We start from the raw sequence: 26,314 nt of genomic DNA on the forward strand, positions 1-26,314 counted from the left end.
TTCAGTTTCTCCAAAATTTTGGACTGAGGTAAGGAGCGTGGCTTCCCTCAAAAAAATATGGACAAAGCTCTCGATATGAACCATGGTCATTATCCCTAATGTACACTCCTTTCGAATGTAATTCAAGCACCATAGAAATCTACTCCGTAGAAAACAACTCCTCAAAGTTTGTGCTAATAGTAAAGGCCATGGTGTCATGCTGATAACTATTGACTTAAACCAATAATCGATCACATGGGAATCTCATTTTCGGAAAATCGAGAAAGTGTCAGAACGGAGTCCACTTGATTTCCTTAATATGATAATATGACATTTCCTTCTTTAACTTCTCCACCTCATTATAAAAGTGAAGAACGGAAAATCGGTTAACTACAGATTTATACTCATTTCAGGGATATATTACCTGAGGATGGTTATTACAGATCCCTTCATTAAGAATCTTCTTGTGCACCGCTTATAGAATTACTTCTGTGAGAGTTGCCGGTGCTAATATTTTACTATTTCTTGAAGCCCGATCTCTCCCCCGGGATCAGGGAAACCACAGAAAATGAATCTGCATATTTTGTGAAAGAATAAATATTAGTCAGTGATAAGGGTATTTTGAAATACTTTATAGGTTTATTAAGTACACTGGGGATCATTTCAAAATACAACATAGTTACACATATAACCCCTATAGTTATATTACATAGCATGCTAGGTTGAAATGATGCAATTGTGGGATCATAACTGGTTTTCAACCGATTTAACTTGTAACACAATTGTCGACCCCTAAACATGATTAATATTCTTAAACAACCAACATGTTAAAAGTAAACAATTACAGCCAAATCAAACTCATTGTCCTGTAAAATATTTTGGAAATATAAAACGCTAAACCCTAAACACACAACTATGCCCAAGCACTACTTCCAGCAAACGAAGATTTCTCGAGGACGAATGGAGGCATGCCATATTACGGCCGAGGTTTAAACTACAATTGAACACACAATTTAGGATTAAAAAATATGAATAAAATAAAAAACTTAGGACAAACAAAAGAAAACTTACTTCTTCGCGCTGCATCGGGGTGATGGGCTCGCTTCCGACTTCCTCTTCGCCATGTTTTTCAATTTGGTGGACAGTGAGCATAATTTTATATGATCGGCTGCGAGTGAGAATTATGAAAGTTAGGTAGAATTTTGTTTGCGAGCGAGAGTTGTAAGTGTTGGTGTTTCTTCACCCCACTATCAAGTCGTGTTTGTAACTGTTCGTTAATTATTATTATTTTTTTCTAAAGAAAAGAAATGCAAAGGTATATAACAAGCATACGTAAGTATACATTTAAAACATAGTGAGGAAAGCAAGAAGAGTTATAGGTATATATAATAGTTATGCAGGTATATATATATGACATCGAAGTATTTCTTACCTTTTAATATTTAAATATTAAAATAATAAAAAAAATCAATAGGAAGTTTATTCAAATCAAATCAAATAAAAGAGGGAGTGCATATCAATTTATTATAAAAAAAAAATGGACTGAAATTCAACATATTATGTGTCAGAGGAATTTAACACCAATTTTTCCTAAATTTAATTACATTGATATAATTATATCAAGTTAATATACAACGATAATATAATATGTACATACATAAAATAACATAAACTATCATTATAATATATTCCATATTCATTATATTTTACAAAAGAAATAATTATTTTGGAGCGGAATTAATGATTAAAGTGAAGATTATAGTTAATTAGCATAATGATGATTAACGAGTACTGTTTTAATTGAGAGCGCGTAGTTACAACATATGTCCTATGCTGACAACATATGTTTTATATTCTAATTAGGTTAATCAGTGTTGATTAACCTAAATATATGTTGTAAGGACATACTTTCAACTAAAACAACACATGTTGTATATGTTAAAAATATTTGATTGTAATTATATTTTATAGTTGTGCTATATATATCATATTTCATATGTTGAAATCATTAGTAGTATGTTTTGTACGAGTCATTATCATATAATTATAGTTTATTGTCTATATTATATTATATTATTATAAAGATTGGCTTATGATATATATATATATATGTCAGTTTAGTAGTATATTTCAACATAATGATGAATATAAATACTTAGAACTAAAATAACATTTTGGAGCTAATAAATAGAAGTAAGATTATTTATGCCTTCATCCACAATCTAAATGAAAAAATTTATAAATATGTATATTTTTTATTTTTCTATGTATGAATTGTGATCATAAAATTGCAATTTAAAATTCATCAAAATTTGACCGTCTTGGTCTTACATGCTATATAAAACTTATTTAGGGTGTGTTTGTTTGAGGGTTTGATTTTTGATTGGGATTTGAATAGTAAAAATTTTAAATTTGAATAGTTGTATGATGTGATATAAATAAGAATTGATGTGATGTTTTTGTGAATGGAAATTCCCCTAAATTATTTTGGCATATGAACTAATGGTGTCTTAATTTCTGCAGCAAAGACTTTCCAAAAGACAAGACATAGTTGAGGAAAGATCAAAATATGGAAACTCACTCCTTCCATTACGGTGCAAAGGAAAATTAGTGTGGAATCTTTTATTCTAGGAATGTGAGTGATTTACTCAACCGGATAGGGTTGAAGATTGGTAATGTGTGATTTGGAGATCATACTTTAGAGAGAAGAATATTGAGTGAAGCTATCATACATCTATCCATATCGATTCCCATTAGTTTTGAATGAGTTTTTGACAGAAAAATTCGCCGGAGAGGTCGAAGGTGTTCGGAATTAATGGAGTTCCAACCGGAGGGAATGATCAAGCTCTAGAATTCTCTGCTGTGTGGTCGTTGTTAGTACGAGGTTGTAGCAACGAGAACCTTAGGAGGTATTTTCTTGGGTTAGCCATGACTAGCATTAGAGTTAAATGATTTGTGGTTGTTTGTGTCCTTAATCAGCACTGGTTAGTGGAATTCCTCCTGGATTGGTATCCCCCGGATATAGATTGGTTGATAATCGAACCGGGTCAACAAACACCTTGTCTTATTGTTGTTTTATGTTATGCATTGTTTTTCGTTGTTGAAACGTAGTTATAACTGTGAACCGCCCACGCTTCGGGAGTTGGCCCTTTAAAGTGTTCGAATGTATTTTGTTCGATAAATCACTTCCCCAACAGTTTTGAATATAAAATTAATTTTTAGTATAATATAAAAAATAAAAAATAAATGTTTGATTTAATATTTTTGGAGGAAAAATTTTGTGGGAATAGTAGAAATCCCACAAAATCCCTCAAACAAACACACCCTTAAAGTACTCATAGTGGCCAAACACGTTAAAAGTCTTTAATAATAGGAGTATCATTTGTGTCTAAACAATTATCACATATGACTTTACTTTTTACTCTAAAAAAATATATTTTTCACACAGTTAGTATAACAATTTAATCCAATATTTTCACATGACTTCTCTCCTCTAGTGTAAATCCTAACTTAGCGTCGAAAAAGATCAGTTTCAAATATTTGTATCTCAACTGAGCCTTTTTAAAAAATCAAGCATTGAATGTATTGTTGAGATATTTTAGATACTCAATTTTAGATTTAGTAGATTTATATTTAGATTTGATCTTATTCATAGATTAGATTACTTAGATTTGACTCTATCGAGTCTATTTTGTACTGCCTATATATAGGCTCCTTATTTTAATGATCAATAAAAAAATCTCATTATTTTCCCCTAAAATTTCTAATATGGTATCAGAGCCTATTTTTCTCATGCCGTAGATATAGCCTACCAACCAGTGTTTCTCCGGGTACATTCAACCTGGATTGTACCTGGAGGTCTTGTGATTTTGAGATAATGCCTTTGCAAGTTGTCTTTTTGCAAATCTGTCTCGTCTCGTCTCCGATCTGTCATCTGTCCGTTGCTTGTTTGTTGCCTGTGTGCAATCTGAAATATTCGCTACTTGTCAGTTGCCTGCGAGCGATCTGAAACGATCTACCATATGTCTGTTGTCTTTCTGTTGTTGCGTGCAATTTGCCATTTGTCGTTGTCTGCTGTTGCCTGCATGCGATCTGCCATCTTTCGTTGCTTATTTGTTATCGAAAATCTGTCTATGATCTGCCATATGTCCGTTGTTTGTCTGTTGCCTGCGTGCGATCTGATCTGTATGATGTTTGAGATTTTTCTGTTGTCGACTCCGGTGGAGTCATGTTGTTTTCGGCTTCAGTGGAGTCATGTCGTTTTAGGCTCCGGTGGAGTCATCTCAGTTTTTCGGCTCCGGTGGAGTCATCTTATTTTCGGCTCCGATGGAGTCATCTCGTTTTCGGCTCCAGTGGAGTCATGTCATTTTCGGCTCCGGTGGAGTCATCTCGTTTTCGGCTCCGGTGGAGTCCTGTCGTTTTCGACTTCGGTGAAGTCATCTCGTTTTCGGCTCAAGTGGAGTCATGTCATTTTAGGCTCCGATTGAGTCATCTCGTTTTCGGCTCCGGTGGAGTCATCTCGTTTTTTGGCTCCGGTAGAGTCATCTCGTTTTTTGGCTCCGGTAGAGTCATCTCGTTTTTTGGCTCCGGTGGAGTCATCTTATTTTCAGCAACGGTGGAGTCATCTCGTTTTCGGCTCCGGTGGAGTCATCGCGTTTTTTGCTCATGTGGAGAGTCATCTCATTTTCAGCTCCGGTGGAGTCATGTCGTTTTCGGCCATGTCGTTTTCGACTCCGGTGTAGTCATGTCGTTTTCGGCGGCTCCGGTGGAGTCATCTCGTTTTTTGCTCCGTTGAAATCATGTCGTTTGAGGCTCCGGTGGAGTCATCTCATTTTCGACTCCGGTGGAGAGTCATCTCGTGTTCGGCTTCGGTGGAGTCATGTCGTTTTCAGTTCCGGTGGAGAATCATCTCATTTTTTGCTCCGGTGGGTGGAAAGTCAACTACTAATTTTATTTATGTTTTTATTTTGCGTTTATATTCAAATTTCTTATCAAACTCAAGTTGATTTCTGTTATACCACTTGAGTTTGAGGGAGATGTTGAAATATTTTAGATATTCAGTTTTAGATTTAGTAGATTTGTATTTAGATTTGATCTTATTCATAGATAGATTACTTAAATCTGAGTCTATCGAGTCTATTTTGTATTGTCTATATATAGACTCTTTATTTTGATGATCAATAAAACAATCTCATTATTTTCCCCCAAAATTTCTAACATGTATAATTTCAACTTTGTTCGAAGAGATCGGCAATGTCATAAGATCCATTCGCATCTAGGAGAGCGGAAGTCTAAGAGATAAAAGAAATTGAAAGAACGAAAAAACTCTATTGAAGTTGTCTCGACTCCGCGAAGATAGAGCGAGGTTAAATCAAAATTTTTCCGTTGATTTTACTCCCGTCACACTTGACTATTTTCGACAAAATGAAACAATAGCCTCGAAATGGCGTTGGAAGGCTTTTAAAAATAAACAACTGTGAGTGTTCTTAAATGTTTTAATTATCTCGGCCTTCTTAATATTGTTTGTTACATCGAATTTGTTTAATGTATTTTATCTTGTAATTTGCAGTCTATTGCATTCTCGATTGTAATTTAAAAAAAAAAAAAGAAAAACATATACATATACAAATATTTCCACGCAATAAATAATAAATATCAACAAAGATAATAAATACTGTATTATAGATTTAGATATGATATTGAAAATCAGATCACAAGGCTTCTCCATTGGTTTAAAACCAGAGCTCAATTTCCGATTAACAAAATCGTCCGCCACGTGGCGCTCTGTGATTCACCGGCACATAAAATCGTCGCAACTGCATATCACCGGATCTCTATCGCTTCCCCATTGCCATTGACTCTCTTCTTCTTCTTCTTCTTCATTAAAATCAACTTTTCCTTTCCTTTGCTTGCAGACATATTTTCATCGTCTGATCTTCCTACACGCTTTCCTTTTCTTTTTACAGTAGAAAAAAAAAAAAAAAAACCCAAGGTTTTTCGTTTTTTGTTCGGAGCTGCTGTTTAGATTTTCGCTTTCTGGAAGGAGAGTGTGGAGCCCAGAGCTGGTCCTCTGCTTTGCTGGCTTGAAGCTCTCCATTGTTGATTTCTAATGGAGTTTGGTTTGGTTCGGTTTGTCTGATGTGAAAGTCCAGACTTCAATTGCCTTGCCCTAATTGAAGAACGCCGTAATTTTTGTAGTAATTCAACCGTGCTCTCGCTGTCTCTCTTTCGACATCTTTGTTTTGTTTTCTTGCTGATAATTCTTTTGCCTTTTTTTTTTTTTTTCACTTTCTGTATTGGTTTGTGAGTTTAATTTTGATTTGTTGGTTTATAATTTAAAATTTTTTGGGGGTATTCAATCATTTCATCATAATCAACATCATCTTCTTGTTTTTGCCGTCAAAAGTAAATGGATACGAGGTATCAGAGGATAGAAACGCATATCGAAATTTCTTTGTAACTATTTTGCTAATTTCCTCGTTGATTTGACGGATCCATAGATCTGAGGCTCTTTCACTTTCAGATCTTCCGGTTTTTCACGATCAACTGTTCGAGGTAACTTCTGCACCGTATTTTGCACAATCACATTCTTTCTTCCTCTGTAATTTTCTGTTCCCGAAAGAAATTAGGCGTCGGGTCGGGGTTAGGGTTTGTGCAGGTCGGTTATGCGATTGCAGGAATTTGGGGATTTTTATCGATACTGTTCTTAGGTGCTTGAATCTTCTAGAATTCGAATTTGCTGACCAAAATGTTAGCTGAGGAGAAAACGAATTTGACGACCCTGAATTTTCAAAGTTTCCAATTTCCCCTTTTCCCTGGTTTTGATTTTGCTAATTTGCTTTGTCTTGTCCTGTGTTCGTTGTGCTCATGGGTATATATTCTTGTTCAAGCTTTGCCCTAATTTTCAACAATCTTATCGTAGTTCTCAGTAGAATTAAACTCAGAGGTTTCATTGCTGTTCATATTTGTCTTCCTTGTTTTAAATTCTCAAGCTCTAATATGTCTTCCTGCTGTGGGTTGTTGCCAGATTTTTCACTGCAACTTTGATATCGGCACAGCAAAGTTCGAAGATTATATGCATTTACACAATTGAGTTTTATTTAGGCCAATAGTTAAGTTGTGTACTTATTCGATGCGGATATTTTGGAGGGTACTTTGGATGAAATGAGGGATGTTATCGAAGTTAATGAACTTTTTAAGGGCCTGTTTTCGGCCAAGGGCAGATCGAAGTGTTCGGGGAGGTTCGGACGCCAATGGTAGGCAGGAAGGCCTACTCTGGTATAAGGATTCGGGTCAACATTTTAATGGAGAGTTTTCGATGGCTGTAGTTCAAGCAAACAATTTGCTGGAGGATCAGAGCCAACTTGAATCTGGTTGTCTGAGCTTGAATGATTCAGGACCATATGGTACTTTTGTGGGGATTTATGATGGACATGGTGGGCCTGAGACCTCTCGGTATATTAACGAACATCTCTTCCAATATCTAAAAAGTAAGTTGTGTTGCGACCACTTATCTTCGATTAGTTTTGCTACTCTACAAGAAAGAAGTGAGCTTAAACATAATTTGTGTCCTACGTGACTTGGATAAAGGCATGATTTGAATTACTATTGCTGTGTTTAGGTATGTTTTGTTAGTATTTTGGAGTTTTGAAGAGTTTTGGAAATAGTACAAAGCTGAATAAATTCGATGTGATGTTTTGTGTAGAGAATAATTTTGGATGTAATATTTTAAGTGAAAACTAGTTATTTGATGCAGTGTTCTTTTTAAAAAGAAAAATACTATTGATGAATAGTGTCAAAAGCGATTTGAAAACATATGTAAACAGAGCCTATTTGCATGTTTTCTCGTATCTCTTCTTGTTCTTCATACAAGTAGCATGTGATTGGCAACAATCGGCAATTTAGTGACATATTTTATTATTTGATCTATTGGCGAAGCATTTGGTCAATAATAAACTTTGATTGTGCAGGGTTCACTGCCGAACATCAATCTATGTCGGTGGAAGTCATTCGGAAAGCATTTCAAGCAACTGAAGACGGATTCTTCTCTATTGTGAGCAGACAATGGCCCATGAAACCACAGATTGCAGCAGTTGGCTCTTGTTGTCTTGTTGGAATAATATGTGGTGGAATTCTCTATGTTGCTAATCTTGGTGATTCCCGAGCTGTTTTGGGGAGAGCTGTCAAGGCTACTGGCGAAGTGCTCGCCATTCAACTCTCGGCTGAACATAACGCCAGCATTGCATCTGTGAGACAGGAACTGCAGTCTCTACATCCCGATGATTCTCATATTGTAGTGCTAAAGCATAATGTATGGCGCGTGAAGGGTCTTATACAGGTTCGTTAATATTATTTACAGCTATTGTTAAGTTTTTTTTCTTTCGGAATAAAACTAATGAGGTGGTCTCGTGTTACCCATTAAGCTTACATTGGTCCATTACATACGTTATTGATGCCTCCTCGAACCCAATAAAGTCTGTTAAATTATTTTTCCAGGACATGAATATTTGTTGTTAGACATCTAAATTTTACCATCGATATACAGTAAAAATAGTTTTAGGAACTATCATCGATTTGATAGTATTTTGTATCATATTGATGAGCATGTTGTACTTTGACGGGTAATTGCAATTTTAAATGACTATATATATTGATATTATGCCCTTTTTTTACCCTCCCTCCACTCAATATTTGTATTTAGTAGATCGAATGTTTGATAATCTAAAAAAGTTGAAGATGATGAAGGTATTTGTATTAGACTGCTAATGAAAGGATTGTGATAGATACTATTTTAGCTGTAAAGATCTGTTTGGCATTTTAGTGGATGGATTTTCGTTTCTAGTTGAATCTTCGAAGATGTAAAAGGTACGCTGAGGTGATTTGTGTCCGGAAAGATGTAAGTTTGAATTCCTGCTATTATGCAGCTGTTGATTTTGCAGATTCTAATCCTATTGGCCATTCAGTCCTAGTGTATGGAAAGATTCGATTTCGAATTTCTCCAAAGTTGAATTTGGTAATGATGATACTGTTTTACAGGTCTCAAGATCAATTGGAGATGTGTATTTGAAGAAGAATGAATTCAACAAGGAGCCATTGTATCAAAAATTCCGACTAAGGGAGCCTTTCAGCCGACCAATTTTGAGTTCGGAGCCATCAATTACAGTGCAGCAGTTGCTTCCTCACGATCAATTCATTATATTCGCATCCGACGGCCTTTGGGAGCACCTCACCAATCAAGAAGCTGTTGATCTAGTCCAGAACAATCCACGCAACGTAAGATATGTTTATGCTTAAACAAAAGTCGAATCTACAAAAATTTTATTTCCGATCATGAGTAGTATAGACTGTTTGATCCATTCAGACCCGATACTAAATTGGCCTAACATGGTTCTTGATTCAAAAAATGTTTAGCCTATGATGAAGAAATTCACAGGTATACGTAAAAATAGTTTTTCACCCATTTTATAAGCTTTCTCGATCTTTCTTTTTGTGAAGTTTTATTACATTGCCAGTTTCTTTCTATCGGTATATTTATTTTTTAATTAACCTGAAAAACCACGGCGCCATTATGTAGGGGAGTGCAAAGAGATTAGTGAAAGCAGCGCTGCAGGAAGCGGCGAAGAAGAGAGAAATGCGATACTCCGACTTGAAGAAAATCGACCGGGGAGTGCGTCGTCATTTTCACGACGACATAACGGTGATCGTGTTGTTCCTCGACTCACAGCTTGTGAGCAGGGCTAGTTCTGTCCAGAGTCCCAATGTATCGGTGAAAGGCGGCGGCATCAGCCTCCCGCCCCATTTTCTGGCGCCGACGCCGACTGAACCACCAGCGGCAGCAGCTTGACGAGGTTTTAGTTTCTTCGACATTACCTGTTGTACTATTGTGATGTGAATACAGGTAGCTTCTCCTCCCTCCTTCTGTGCTCTTCTTCTTCTTCTTCTTCTCCTCGCCGTTAAATTCTTTGAATGCAATGCGTACACTGTTGATTTTTTGTTTGTTTGTTTGTTTAAGCAATGCAGACTTACAGATTGATGAAAATTCATTATAGCTACTATGTTATGTTGTTTCTATGGGCAGATCAGATCAGATCAGATTCTTTGCTTCTTACATTCGGTTATTGTTATTATTGCTATATCTATTTGTATTTTGATTTGGGTTTGATTGGACTTTCTTCTTTTAGAGTTTCAGCAGTCATCGCTGAATGAATGCTTTGATTTATATGAATAGGAAAACCAATAATAGTTTACTATCTCCGTCCGTCCGTTTTAAGTATTCCATTTATTTTTCGCGAGAATATTAGTTATTATATCAAAACAAAATACAAATTAAAAAAAATTTGCAAAAATACTTCAGTTAGTGTTTGTCTGTTATAATATATGCTCTCTCCGTCATCCGACTGTAAGAGTTTTATTTATTTATTTGCACAAATATCATTGTAATAGTATTATAAAATACTAATAGAAATATTTTTGACTTTTTCTTTTTATTTGTATTATGTTTTTATCAATAAGTAAAAAATAAATAGGACTCTTACGCCGGACGGAGGTAATAGTATATATTGAGACCAATTGTAATATGTATTGTAGATTATTATTATTACATATTGTCATATATTGTATTATTCAATATTAACATAAATTGTGTGACGTTTATTTGTGTTGTACTAGCAATGTGAATTTGTAACATGTATTGATCCTGCCATGTGATTTAGTTCATATATTATAATAATTCCTCCGTCTCAATACAATAGTCTTATTTATCATTTTTGTTCGTCCCAAATAATAGTCTCATTTTCATAAATAATCATATCACTATAAAACTATCCTTACTTTTTTATTATTATTACACAATTGTCATTATTTTTTACACTAATACACTCACAAGAGCAAAAAAAAATTTTATCCGTGTTTTTTACTCACTACCAATATAATATCAATATTTCTTGAATATTGTGTCAAACACTATAGTTTTGGGACGAAGGGAGTATAAATTATGCATGCATTTGCATTGAGAGTCCGTGTGTTGTATTGCTCATGTATATTTGATTTACTTTGAATAGGTTGCAAGGGTAAATTATACTATAGGATATTTTTTATATTGCAAGTAAAAATATATTTTCTTCGTCAATTCAACATATGCAATTTTTGTCCCTTTAGGGATAGTCTGGTGGTGTAGGGGTTGAACTTGTGACTGTGAGACCATGGGGTTCGACGCCTCAGGTCACCTGCCGCATATAGTTCGCCTAGTGTGACTTGCCTTGTCGGGCCTAATTTGCAGGTATTAAGTTTGGATAACAGCTGCTGATTCTCATATGATAAAAAATATATATATATATAATTTTTATTTTGAATTATCTCATTATAAAGTAATTATTTCAAAAATATTTTATTATTGTTATTACAAATACTCCTATTTAACACTATATCATTACTTTTACTGGTACACACTAAAAGAAGTTTTATGGAATACTATTCTTAATTACTCGTTATAATTAAAATATGGAGTATTATTTTTTAAATTTTGTACCAATTAAATGTATAATTTCAAATTAGGCGGAGTAACATAAAATATCTCATGTTTTATTTATTATGTAAAATTTATGTTAAATTAAATTATGCACATAATACTATCTTCGTCCAAAATTATTGTAAATATGCACCTAATTATATAGTTTTTTTAAAAAATATTATAAATGAATGATTGAACAATTAATTATCTCATAAATTTCGTACCAAGTAAATGTATAAAAGGAGTATTATTTAGACAAGTTGTCAATTATACAAAAGTTGTATATATATTGTATTGTTAGTTATGATGATGGTTATTGAAGTTTGGGATGGTTTTAACTTGTATGGTCAAGTTGGGGAGGCTCAGTGGTGAAGAATGGTGTGGATAGGTCTGGAGTTGGAGTCCTGGATCTGAAAGGATGGATGGAGATCCAGCAACGCTAGACTAGACAACTTTTGGTTTGACCATTGTTTTCTTAGTTCCAGCTCATTTATCTAGTTTGTTGACAGAAGTTTTCAACTCTACCTTCGTCTATTTATAATGTTTATATATTTTTATTTTGGAATGTTCAATTACAAAGTTAATATTTTATTAAATACTTTACTTTTTTTTCTTCATAAATATCCTTATTTTACATCACATTATTACTTTTACACAAAAAAGTAAGGGCAAAAATATCATTATACTACTTTTAACTACTCACTATAATTAAAATACTATTATTTCTTAAACACCGCGCCAAAAATAAATATAAACATTATAAGTGGACGGAAGGAGTATTATGTAACTAGAAAATAATTAAAAAGTATATTAGTAAAAATAATTATATATTAAGATTAAAATAAATAAATAGTTTAATTAAAATAAATAAATTCTAAATTCTAAAAATATAATTAAAATGTATAATTATATTTTTTTCAAAGAAAATAATGAATTATATGGGACGGACCGAAGTAGAAAGAGTGAAAAAATTATATAGGACGAAGAAAATATTTTATTTTGTAGAAAATGTGGAAATTTATTGTCATTATATTTCGAATGTATTTTGAGTAAATTCTCGATCGAATTTAATAATATATAAATTAAGTTCGACAAAATAAACTTTTATTAAATAAATAGTAGATAAAATCTGAAATCATCGAGAATTTAAATTCATCTCGCAATTGCGAGTTGATCCCATATCATATATATCCTTTCCGGTATGGTTAATCTTTCTATTTTTTTTAATAACTTGAGAATCTATTACTGTTAGTTTACGGATGCGTTTCAGATAAACTCCCAGATAAATCTAATACTCCCTCTGTACCATAATAAATTATCTATTTTTTCATTTTAATTCGTTTCATAACAAAGTATTCATTTTATTTTTCAGTAATTTTACTATATACCTAACATTACAAATATTCTTACAACTTACAATATATTAATAAATAATATTACTTTTATATCGTACAATAGTAATAATGTTATTTTAGTCATTTCTATTTTATTTCTACTACATTTTACTCCATCCGTCCCACATAATTTGTCCCTATTTTCTATTTTCGTCCGTCCCACATAATTTGTCCTTTCTATTTTTGGAAATATAATTATGCACTTTAATCGCATTTTAAATTTTAAATTTTATAATTTTTTTAATTTTAATTAAACTATTTACTTATCTTAATATTAATTTATAATTACTAAATAATAATTATTTTTACTAATCCACTTTTTAATTACTTATTAATTATAGTTTACCTAAATTCTCGTATTTACAATAATACATACATATTACATGGGACGAATGGAGTAATATAAACTAATATTTCTAAAACTCCATGTAAAATGCAAATAAATATATAATTATGAGATACATAGAGTATTTTGTAAATTAGACGGATAAAATAAATCACTCTAGATGACCTAATATTTGTTCTTGTTTGATGGATGTATTGTGTGTATTCTCTTATGTGAAGTCTGTTTGCGGAAATATCAGTGTCAGGCATATCAGTGTCTTATGAGATTAAAGTGTGTAATTATTTTTTTTTAAAAAAAAAATAATATGGTATATGGAACGGTGGACATGATCTCTGGGACGGAGGGAATAATATAAAATATTTTTAAAGTTTTTAATAATAATAATAATGGCTTGGATAGGATAGGTTAGGTTAGGTCAGGTTGGAGTGGAGCATCAAAACAAAATGAGAGTGTGGTGTAGTGTAGTGTAGTAATTGGGGTGAGGGCCCAGTCAGTCAGTTGCTTGTGATGGTGTGTTTCTTTTCAGCCTTATCAATTTGGAAAAATTTTTTATCCACACTCTTTTTTTTTTTTACTATTAATTTAAATTTAATTTCTATTTCTTAATTTTTTATTAAATAGTTCCGTAGAAATATAATATACTTTTAAAATATATTTAAATACTTTTAATATTTTTTTATATATTTATAGCACATTCTCTCTATCTAAATTATTTCTGTGATACATTTTTATTTGGTTTTTGTATACTTTTATTTTTGTATTTTAAAATTAAAAGAAATTAAATAAAAACAATAATTAAAATTATCATTTTGTGGAATGAGACAGAAAATTACTATACGGTTTTTTAGACCCAAAGAATATCCTATAGCCTTTCTTTGTGTTTTTGGTCGCCGTCATTTTTAGAAACCACGAAATAAAAAAATATAGTAAAAAATAATATATATATATATATATTATTCTATCAAATATTTAAAATCATATATATAAGATACATTTTTTTTTAATATTAGTAATAAAATTTACTTATAGTATTCTATATATTTGTGATCTTTTTGTAAAAATAAAAATAATATTTTTTCAAAAAAATAATATATTATATACATTCATTATTTTTATATTTTTTTACAATATTCTATATTTCACATAAAAAAATATTATTTTAAATTATTTCATATAAAAATACTTACTATGTATAAATATTATTCTATAGAAAATAAAATTAAATAAATTTTAAATAATGATTTAGTTAAATGCATTTGTTTTTGCTTAATAGTTTTAATACCAAAAGATTTATATTAAATATACAGATAGATATTTACACAAATTTGTATAACAAAAAATTTTTTTCATATCTAATAATTTTTTATTTTTTATATTTTAAAACGTGAAAATAAAATAAAATAAATATAAATATAATTTCTTTTAGGAAAAAGAAATTATATTTATAAATCTTATTCTATAAAAAAATAAAATTAAATTAATTTTAAATAATGATTTAGTTAGATGCATTTGTTTTTGCCTAATAGTTTTCATACCAAAAAATTTATATTAAATATACAGATAGATATTTACACAAATTTGTATAAAAAAAAAACTTTTTCATACCTAATAATTTTTTATTTTTTATATTTTAAAACGTGAAAATAAAATAAAATAAATATAAATATAATTTCTTTTGGGAAAAAAGAAATTATATTTATAAATCTTATTCTATAGAAAATAAAATTAAATAAATTTTAAATAATGATTTAGTTAGATGCATTTGTTTTTGCCTAATAGTTTCATACCAAAAAATTTATACTAAATATACAGATAAATATTTACACAATTTTGTATAAAAAAAGCTTTTTCATATCTAATAATTTTTTATTTTTTATATTTTAAAACGTGAAAATAAAATAAAATAAATATAAATATAATTTCTTTTAGAAAAAGAAATTATATTTATAAATCTTATTCTATAGAAAATAAAATTAAATAAATTTTAAATAATGATTTAGTTAGATGCATTTGTTTTTGGCTAATAATTTTAAATAAATATATTTAATTTTTCTAAAAGAACTAATAAAAATAAATAAAGTTAAAAATTTTTTTATGAAGCGATTTTAATCACAATGACACACCTAAAAAGTACAGTCATAAAAAATAAAATTACTCAAATACACATACTAAACACGCATGTATATACCGGCTTAACACTCATGCATATACTTGTTAATCTATAAATAATACCTAAGAAACTATTATTTATACATCGCATATCGGTATTTGTACCCAGATCACATTCTTACATACCTACATAAAATATCTACATACCATAATGATGGTCTCATATACTTCCGTAAAAAGTATATATGCGCTGATAATCTGTGGTTGTAGAACACTACAAAAAAATGGTATATTTGTAACGGAATTTTGTCCCTGAAGTTCACGTAACTAACGTAATTTCATCCATAATTTCGTTTCTAATGTCATTAGTAACGGAAAAACTGGATTTAAGGACGAAAAAATCTCGTTACAGAAATGATATTTTCTTGTTGTGGAACGACCATTTTCGATTCGAAATATTCACTTGATGACGGTAACCAATGACTTGTTCATCATGGTAGTCTTCTTGTGACACCCAGAATTGTCAGAAAAGGTAAACAACACGTATTGATATGTATGGTTAAATAAGTCAAGAATGACTTAGATAAGTTGTATGATATATGTACTATAGTCCAACTTCCACTTGCAGATGTCTAACAAGGTCATAAGTGACTAAGTTGAATTTTGTTAGTTGTTAAAATACATGATTGCTGGCACAAATTAAAAATGTTTGGATTTATTACATATTGTTCGATCATTTATTCAAGATAAAATCTTAAACTCTAAATCAAAACCTAAAATAGAAAATATACGAGACATTTGATTGAATATGTGAAGTGCATTTGACATATCTCTTATTTAAAATACATAATCATATTTTTTTTTATAATTATAGAAAATACTTATAAATAATAAACATATATACAAAAGGCAGTAGGTATAACGAGTGTTACGCCTGCACACAAATATTTCCACTTGGGCTAATAGAGGAAGTGCACTTAATGGGTTCCTTATTTGCCTCTCCATCAAAGATTGATTGAAATCGACTACACTCAAGGATACTTGCTACTATATAGATAATACCTAAGCAACCATTATGCATACCTTGAATATCGGTGTTTATACCCGGAGCACATACATTCGTACCTGCATCAAATACTGACATACTCGGGCGCATATTTTACGTACTTATAATAATGGTGTCATATGCTTCAGTAACGAGTATATATGCCCGGAGAATTCCTATTTGAGAAATCAATCATTTTGGGTATCGTATATTCTTGTTAGTGGTAACCGAGGATAAATTCAATACGATAATATTCTCATCTATTCCTAAAGAATTTTAAAATACAAAGAGTAAACGTTTACAAGAATTTAATGGAGAAACACCATCATACATATACAATAAATATTCAATATCTACTTATGGATGGTAAACGAAGTCATAAAGAATTTCAGTAAAATGTTTTCTATTACTCCTTCCGTCCCATATCTATATATCCATTTGTTTTTTGCACGGAGTTTTAAAAATATTAGTATTATATTATGATAAAGTATAAATAAAGGTAAAAAGACTAAATTACCCCTATTAGTATTGTATGATATAAAAGTAATGACATTTGTGTAATATATTGTAAATTGGAAGGATATTTGTAATGTTAGGTAGATGGTACAATTACTAAAAAATGAAATAGATATTTTGTTATGTGACGGACCAGAATGGAAAAATGGATAGATTGTTAAGGGACGGAGGGACTACTAGACTACACTTCTGTTACTACAAAATTATTAAACAGTTGATGTAATGTGAATTCATTCTCATAAAGTAACACAAGAAAAATGTAGTATTTACTTGAAAGAACTAGTTGTAATCTACTATTAGAACTTTTATTGTGTTTTCTATGTAATGAGACAAACACTTCTCTTTTAAAATATTTTCACCCATAACATAGTAATTCAAACTGTAGAAACTTATTTAGAAAATTCTTCGCAGTTGTAGGAACCTATTTAATTTTAAAAGAACACCTGCTACTTGACAGATAATACCTTTAAAATGTATATATATACTCATAAACTAAGTGTTAGTATCTTAGTACTTTATTCAGATACCTACATACCTTATATTTATGTTCTATTTCATTTTTCATATACCCATATACACATTTAAAATACTTTGGATACGCATTCTTATGCTCGTGTAATCTTAACTCGGGAAACATTTTTAAACATATACATCAAGTGTATATTCTCACGAGGTAAATCAAGTGACAAATGAGTTGGTTAAAATATTAATCATTATAAGGCTACCTGAGTGTTGCTACGAAGTTTGATTTGTTAATATAACATTAATTTGTGTCTAAAACAATCGATAAAAAATTCCTAGTATCTACAAAATATGGATTTGTATAGACTTATTTTTACCATGTGTTTGAAGATTCAAAATAAATAAATAAAACATAAAAGCAACTCCAACAAAACCTCAATCCCAACTTCTGCCACAAATTTCATTCATTATTTAGGAAACAATTGGATGCTTGAAAACTTCAATATATAACTACTTCACATCTAAACCAAATTTTGTCCATTCGAAATGAAGTTATTGTTATAAATTTATTCCCAAATCGATGGACTTTACCGACAAACTTCGTAAACAAGAATAAAAATATTAGCGGAAGTAAATTCGAAATAAAATCCAAATTAATAATACTAAGACAAAATTGAAATTAAACATAAATTTAAAGCTAAAAAGACATTATGCAAGTGGGAAATTAAGACCAGAAGATATCCAACAAACAATGCCCTTAAATTGAGAAAGTAAAGCAAACTTCTCTCGTTTGAGTGATTCACGCACAGGACAAGAAACAAATTACAAAATCTGTTTGATATTCCACAAAAATTCATCCACTGACGACTTCAAGATCTATGTATCTGACAATGGACAGTGATGGCACGCTCCGGGCAGCAGATCTTCTCTGAAGATGAACAACATACCTGCAATGTCTTCCTTCACCGACCACAACACTGTTGGGCTTCCTTCTCGAACAGCGTCGGTAGAATAACGTCGATTCCGAAGGAGTATAATTCACAACAGTTACTAACCTTTGAAATCCTAATATCTGTCACTTTTTGTTGCATAACCAAATTAGACATAACCATCCAAGGAATAACCAAATCCTCCAAAAAACTCCAAATAAACAATACATAGACTTAAAAATACCAAGATTAACTTATTTGCCCATTAAATTCAGCACCAGACATTTAAAAAATCTCCTCCCCAAATGCGTCGGAAACTTGTAAAATCCTAACCCCCTACACAAAAACAAAATTCTCCTCAGCAATAATCCAAAGACAATGCATCCAATAATCACGGATAGCAATATGTTCAGCAAAATGAGAAAAATGAAATTAAAGCTAGCGCAAAATTCCTAATCCCGAACGTTTAAAAATCCGAAAAACTAATTGGACGCGTATCCACGCATAATCTCAGTTTGAATCCACAAAACTCGAAATAGACACGAAAAATGAAAAAATAAAAAAGGGTTCCACCTTACCGTTGAAATCAAGTGAGGGCTTCGAAAGTTAAGCATGAAAGACAAGAAGAAATTATTGATCAAACAAGAGGGAGATCAAAACCAATAATGACAGCTTCTTCTCGTCTAATCATTTTTCCCCGCTCTCGGCTTTTAGTTGGAGGCGTTTCGTACATTGCAGAGTCAATTTGCCTGTTCAAGATTTGAAATTGGAGACTGGGTGATTACTTGAGATCGAAAAACAATGGGCGAGCGGATGGCGGCTTCAATTTCACAATCATCGGTTTCTTTACCTCTGATTTCCCGCGGAAAAAACAACCAATTTTGGACAATTACAGCGTGGGGAGGATAAAACAAAGAAAATGAAAAAGGAGGAGTACAGTGTAAGTTTTTTTAAAAAAAATGGATTGAATGTAACTCTTTTGTGTAAATGAGGATTTATATTCAATTATCCGTATCAATTTTAAATATTTATTTTTATTTAAATAATTTTTTTTTGTTCAGCTAATAAGTACTATAGGTGGACACGGTTTGGTTATTTGTAAATATATATGTATTTAATATCCAAACCGAACCGAACAAATAGCCAAAATCGCGAATTGTATTCGAATCGAAAATTTTGATAAATCGAATTTTCAGTTAACTGAAAATATTTGTAGTATTTGCAAATAACTTGAACCGAACCGAAATTAAGAAAAAATATATTAAAAATTAATTAAAATTCTAATTAAATAAAAAGTATTTGCAAATATTTCATATATCTGAACCGAAACCGAACCAAATGTAGTAATATAAATTTAATTATAATGATATTAATATATTCGGTTCAATTAACCGAACCGAAAAAACATATAAAAAACCGAAACTGAACCGAATCGAACAAATATCAAATATGCAGTATTTGTATTCGAACCGAATTTGTTCGGTTTAACCGAAAATTCGATTAAGTTCAATTCGGTTTAGCGGTTCGATTCGATTTTTTTGTCCATCCCTAATAAGTCTTCCCTCTCTCCCATATAATTTGGGTCTATTGTCGTAGATATAGAAATTTAGGTAAAATATAATTAGTAAGTAATTAAAAAATATATTATTAAAAATAATTATTGTATAGTAAAAATAATTATAGATTAAGATTAAAATAACTAAATAGTTTAATAAAGATTTAAAAAATTATAAAATTTAAAATATAATTAAAGTGTATTATCATATTTTTATAAAAAAAAAAAGGACAAACTATATGAGACGAACACAAATAAAAAATATGAACAAATTATGCGGGCGGAGGTAGTATATATTTATTTTTGGCGTAAAGTAAAAATAAAATATTTTTATTATAATAAGTAGTTAAAAGTAGTATGAAGATAATTTTATATTTTATTTTTTTGTGTAAAAAAATAACGATACGATGGTAAAGTAAGAGTATTTGTGAAATAAAATAGAGTATTTAATAAAATAATTAATGTGTAATTGGATAATTCAAAATAAAAATATATGTACTTTCTGGCTGCACGGACGTTTTTTGTTATTTAATTGTATGTTTAAATATTTAGATATGAATTACGATAAAAAAAATTATCTTTTATAGTAAAAAAATTCAAATTTTTTTTTATAATAAATAAAAATATTTTTAATGACAATTTTTTTAAAAAAATTATAGATTTAAATGACAAATGTAATATTTAAAACTAGTAGTATATTGTAAAATATTCTTTCTAACTTTTAAATTTATTTTTCTTATTTATTAAGTTTATTTTATTATTAAATAATCCATAGAATATATTTTTTCAAATAATGTAAAATTTAAATAATAAAATATTATATAAAAATTCGACATAAAATGCAAATATTTTGGGAAGTATATGAATAAATTAATGAAATAATTTATTTTTTTTTTGATACATTGATATAAGTCATTGTAATATTTTTTTGTAAATAAATATTACATTAAAGTGGATGAAAAATAATGCATACATTAGATAGAATAGAAACGGAAAAGAAATATACCATCTCAGTATAATGACTAGTATGTTGTTCAGTTGCGGATCTGATACACGGTCCATAAATAATACTGCTTCGTTCGGTTCTAAGAGTCTCAATTATTTTTTACGTGTTGATTTTGGAATATTAATTATTATATTAAAATATAATACTCTCTCCGTCCCGAATCTATCTATCCATTTTGTTTATGCACGGGATTTTAGAAATATTAGTATTATATTGAGATAAAGTAGAAATAAAGGTAAAAAAACTAAATTAACCCTATTAGTATTGTATGATATAAATGTATTGACATTTGTGTAATATATTGTAAATTAGAAGGATATTTGTAATGTTAGATAGATAGTACAATTACTAAAAAGAGAAAACGGATACTTTGTTATGAGACGGACCAAAATGGAAAAATAGATGGATTGTTAAGGGACGGAGGGAGTACAAATTAAGAAAAAAAAATTACAAAAAAAGACTTCTATTAGTGTTTTATAATACTAATAGAATGATATTTGTATAAAAAGTTATACAAATATATGATATTTTTAATATTAAATACAATGATACAAAATGTAAATGTGACCCTTGGCGGGTGAAAAGAGTAAATTAATAATCCTACGGTCATAAATTGCTCAGAAGACAAGATTCACTGTGGTAGGGCTAATCTCATCCCTTCACTCAATTCATAAATTGTTATTATTTTATTATATATATATATATATATTTTTTTAAAAAAAAAATGACATGGGAACCCACTTATTAAAATAAGTTATAAAATCATTTCAAATAATAACTAAAGACAATAAATAAATAAATCAAAATTATACTATAGAAAATGTGCTGGAACAAAAACCACCAAATACAAACGTATTTTGTTATAAATCTACAAAATATCTATTTTGCAATTTCGGATCATTTAAACACAAAGCATGTGTTTGTTTTAAGTCTCACAGTTTTCTTAATATTTTCAATATAAATACATTAATTTTGTTGGAATTTTCATTTGCGAACATATGATTAATGACTGCGTTTTCCTAACAGTTCGAACTTTTAAGTGAGACGGTCTCTCTGCATATGACAAATTTATCTAATAAATAATAAAAATTAAATCTAGACAAACACTATACCAACACATTCGATTAACCTTTTTAATAAATAAGAACTTCATCAACTCATTACAAATACACTCAAATTTACACATGTTTATAATAATAAAGGACCACAACTATCATTAAAATTAGACAAACAAATCCAAGTGAACAAAGTTTAAGTAATAAAAAAAGGACAAAAAATTAAAAGAGAAGTCAAATTAAATAAATAAATTAGTTTAGTTGATTCCTCCTTGGATAATGCAAATTTTAAATAGATGGGAAACATACATGTTTTGTTGTAGTAGGAGTAATTTAATAAGTGTATATATATATATATATATGACCATCTTTCTTAGTTATCTTATGTTACAAAACATAATAATGAAAAAATCGTACGGTGTTCGATGTGGTCGTTGTGAAGAAAAGGGGACGCATTATTATTACTCCTTCCCTCCGTCTCAGATACCATGTCCACGTTGCCGTTTCTGTCCGTCCCACGTACCATTTCAGTTTCATTTTTTTAGAAAATAATTACACACTTTAATCTCATTTTAAATTTTTAATTTTTATTTTTTTTATTTTAATTAAACTAATTAATTATTTTAATTTTAATTTATAATTATTTATATTATAGGATAATTATTTTCACTAATACATTCTTAATTATCTACTAATTATACCCCTCCTAAAATACTGTGTCTACGGTGTAGCAGCCACATATATTGGACGGATGGAGTATTATTATTATTATCATTCTTGGTCAACTAATTATGACTCTACGATTGGTTCTTCCCCATGCACTAATAATAATAATAATAATAATAATAATAAAATCTGGTCAACCTGAAGGGTTTGTTCTGTTATTATTTTTTTAAAAAAAATTCTTATATAATTAAAAAAAATGTTAGGTGGGGGATGTCTTTTTTCTTTAAAAAAAAAAAAGATTTTTTATTATATATTTATTTTTAAAAATATAAAATTAAATATTTATTATAACTTTTTAATCTTTATTATATTATACTAAATATTAATTTTAAAATTAAAAACATATACCATATCAAATAACTATGCAAAATTTAAAAACTATTCAAAATTTTAAACCTCAAAATTCTAGGTAAAATGCATAATATTACGTATTTTATTATAAATGTACAAAATATCATATGTTTAATTTATTATGTAAAATTTCTTTATGTTAAATTAAAATATATACAAAATATTTTCTCCATCCAAAGTTGGCATTGGTTGTGCATACGTATTTATTTATGAAAGTGTTATACAAATAAATTGAGTAAAATATCTTAAATGATGCTCCTTTCGCCTACTTAATAAATTGATATTTATTTTTTATTTATTAATCTTTAAATATTAATTAATATATCATAATATAATATAAATTAAGAGAAAAAAACAAAAATATTTATATTAGTTCTTATAATACAAATATAAAAATATTTATAATTTTGAAGTAGATTGACGCAAAAGATAAATATAAATTTATTAAGTGAGCGAAATAAATATTATATAAATAAAACAAATAAATTATAATTGGCTTATATGGAAATATACACCCATGATGTTATTTTCAAGTCTACTTATTTTCATAAGCATTTTGTTGAGCTAGAACAAGCCTTCGTCCGAATGAGAATATACAATATAAAGATGAATCTTACCAAGTGTACATTCGGAGTTTTAGTTGAAAATTTCTTGGGTTTTTTTGTTCACCAATGAGATATTGAAATAGATGCTGACAAAGCTAGAAAATAGCCTAAATTTAACTACCAAAATTCATTAGGAAGATCCAAAGTATGCTGAGAAAAATGAAGTCAATCATCATACTATTGAGATTTAAAGACAAAAGTTAACATGAGGTGAAAAACAACAAGAAGCCTTGAATTCGATCAAGGAAGCTCTGACGAAACCACCAGTGCTGGTTCCACCAATAAAAGACAAAACTTTGAAACTATACTTAGCTATTTTAGACGATGTAGTAAGTTCTCTTGGCCCAAGATTCAGATTATGGAAAAAAAATGAGCAATTTATTATCTCAGGAAAACACTAGTTGGACTTGAGTTGAATTACACTATACCCAAGAATATGTGTTACTCATTGGTGTATGCATGTACTAAACTTGAACATTATATTCTATCAGAAAAATAAAAATGATTGCAAAGATTAGATGTGATTAAACTTACTCTGTATAGGCGAAAAATACAAGGAAGGTTTATGAAATAGACAATTAAGTTAGCCCCATTCTCTTTGACTTTCAAACTAATCAAAGCTATTAAGGGACAAGTTATAGCTAATTTCCTAGCTGGATTTTCAGGCAATGAAGAATCAAAATAAGAAAGTTAGCGGGAGTTGAACTTTGGGTGATGTTCTTTGATAGATAAAGCAATAAGACTAAATTAGGTACAAGTGTACACTTCAAAGTTTCTGGTGAGTAGAATACCAAATTATTTTTTCGGTTGGAAACAATGATATATAATTTGGTCGAATATGAAGCTTTGATTCTTGGATTGAATTCTTTGATCAAATAAAGAATTAGGATGTTTCACAATTAGTTATCAATAAGGTTTTGGGTAGTTACACCTGTAAACATCCCCAATAGCAACAATATGTGGGGAATGTACATTCATTTTTGTCAAACATAACCAATGTTACCTTGGAATATATCTCTTGACACGAGAATGATTAAGCAAATGATTTAGCATGAGTTGTTGCTTTCACCAAGAAAGGAAAATTTATGGCTATGCAGGCACCCCTAACAACAACCAATGTTGATTTGGGCATCACATCAGACTAGAGATAAGAATTTATCAGTTACTTAAGGTCTTTTATTTCATCCATTCATGTAAATGTCTAATTGAAAGCTTTGTGGTTCAAGTTAATTGGTGATGCATTGTTCAAAAGGACACTTGAAGATGTTCTTCTAAAGTATTTGAGACAAAATGAACCGCTTACTGTTATTAGTGAGGTACATGAAGGCATCTGCCGAGCACATTGCACATGTCTCAATATGAGATGGGCAATCTTAGCCTTTGATATTATTAGCTGAAGATCTTCGATGATTGTGTATGATATGTCAAAGGGTATAAGACATGACAAATATTTGGTCTGCTCAATCATCTACCTATTTTTGAACTTCAAGCTTCAGCTAGACCTTGGTATTTCAAATCCTGGGTGATTGATATACAAGAAAAATTCACCCTACTTCATCCCAACATCATTGCATTATTATCATGGCTACATATTACTTCAAAAAATAAACTGAAGCCATTCTTTTGAAAAGGCAACTTAAAAGGAAGCGATTGAATTTTTACAAGATAAAATCATTCACCGATTTGGTATCCCTTATTCGATCTTCATAGATCAAGAGTTGACATTCACATGAGAAAAGTTTGTTGATTTCCTGGACGAATATCAAAAATTATTTCGTTAAATCATATATTATCCCTAAACTAATGGCCAAGTAAAAGCTGCTAACAATATTATAATCAACACCTACGAAATGGCACATCGTTAAATACTATATTACTCAAGATGTAGTATTACCTATTGAGGTTCAAATACATACAATTCAAACAATCGAATCAGGGAACTTACCAAAAGAGGCTCACCAACAAAACATAATGCAACATCTTGAGTAATTGAATACCACACGAATGGTGTCAATTGACAATATTATAGAAAAAACCAATATTGGGTTAAGCAATATGGCAAAATGTTTACCCTAGAAGTTTCAAAGAATATGATTTGGTTTGAACAATCATTCTCCCAACTTAAAAAAAGATTGATCAATTTGAGAAATAGTCACTAAACTAGTAAGATCCATACATTAATAAATAAATAAATATATATATATATAGAAAATGAGCTTTTATTATTGTTGACTGAATGAGGTAATGGTATATGAAACTATCAATGTAAAATATCCAAAAATGTACTACTACCATACCATTTTAGAAAAAAAAAAAAGAATATTTATACGGACCTAACAAATAGTTCTTTAAATGAACCTACAAAATGGTTCACTCATCATCTGAAGAAGGATATAATGTCTCCCCTTCTCCTGAGACAGTGAAACTGTTATACCATCAATCTGTCGCGCAAGCAGGTTTTTAAAATTTCAGTTCTTCAAGATATGGGAGATACCACTTTCATTTTGTCTGCATATTATCTAGTTTCTTTTTTTTTGTTTCTTCATGCATTCAGTCAATAGGGTGTCATTCACTATGCATACTCAAATGAATGTAAACTAATAACTTGTCTCAATTGGAAAATGATGAGTCCTCACTCAATTCATGAGGAATGGCTTGAATATGATAGTCAATCACATTCATATAAGAATTAACATCAGATATCCGAGCGAGAATATCATTGGATGG

General features: G+C 29.8%; 1 protein-coding gene and 1 long non-coding RNA gene across 3 annotated transcripts; both read left to right on the forward strand.

The window, feature by feature from the left end:
• The first annotated feature begins 5,801 nt into the window (after positions 1-5,801).
• On the forward strand, positions 5,802-10,165 carry LOC127253854 (probable protein phosphatase 2C 60). Of its 2 annotated transcripts, none has more exons than XM_051278657.1 (5): positions 5,802-6,176; positions 7,007-7,469; positions 7,950-8,317; positions 9,016-9,252; positions 9,554-10,165. In XM_051278657.1, the coding sequence occupies exons 2-5, from the start codon at positions 7,151-7,153 to the stop codon at positions 9,821-9,823; spliced, it is 1,194 nt and encodes a 397-aa protein (XP_051134614.1). In that variant the 5' UTR covers positions 5,802-6,176; positions 7,007-7,150; the 3' UTR covers positions 9,824-10,165. The 2 variants fall into 2 exon arrangements, with proteins under 2 accessions (XP_051134614.1, XP_051134605.1); XM_051278648.1 differs by having other exon boundaries at positions 5,803-6,534.
• A 237-nt stretch (positions 10,166-10,402) lies between these two features.
• LOC127253869 (uncharacterized) lies at positions 10,403-12,060 on the forward strand. The gene is made up of 2 exons (XR_007839353.1): positions 10,403-11,257; positions 11,841-12,060. It is a non-coding gene; the product is annotated as an uncharacterized LOC127253869 (long non-coding RNA).
• The last annotated feature ends 14,254 nt before the right edge of the window (positions 12,061-26,314 follow it).

This window comes from Andrographis paniculata, unplaced genomic scaffold (assembly GCF_009805555.1).
Source record: "Andrographis paniculata isolate CXL003 unplaced genomic scaffold, ASM980555v1 Contig12END, whole genome shotgun sequence".
Lineage (NCBI taxonomy): Eukaryota > Viridiplantae > Streptophyta > Magnoliopsida > Lamiales > Acanthaceae > Andrographis > Andrographis paniculata.

Coding starts and splice junctions, on each gene's coding strand:
- LOC127253854 (XM_051278657.1), top strand. CDS start 7,151: ATGTTATCGAAGTTAATGAACTTTTTAAGGGCCTGTTTTCGGCCAAGG. Junction 8,318..9,015: donor GCGTGAAGGGTCTTATACAG/GTTCGTTAATAT, acceptor ACTGTTTTACAG/GTCTCAAGATCAATTGGAGA. Junction 9,253..9,553: donor TCCAGAACAATCCACGCAAC/GTAAGATATGTT, acceptor GCCATTATGTAG/GGGAGTGCAAAGAGATTAGT.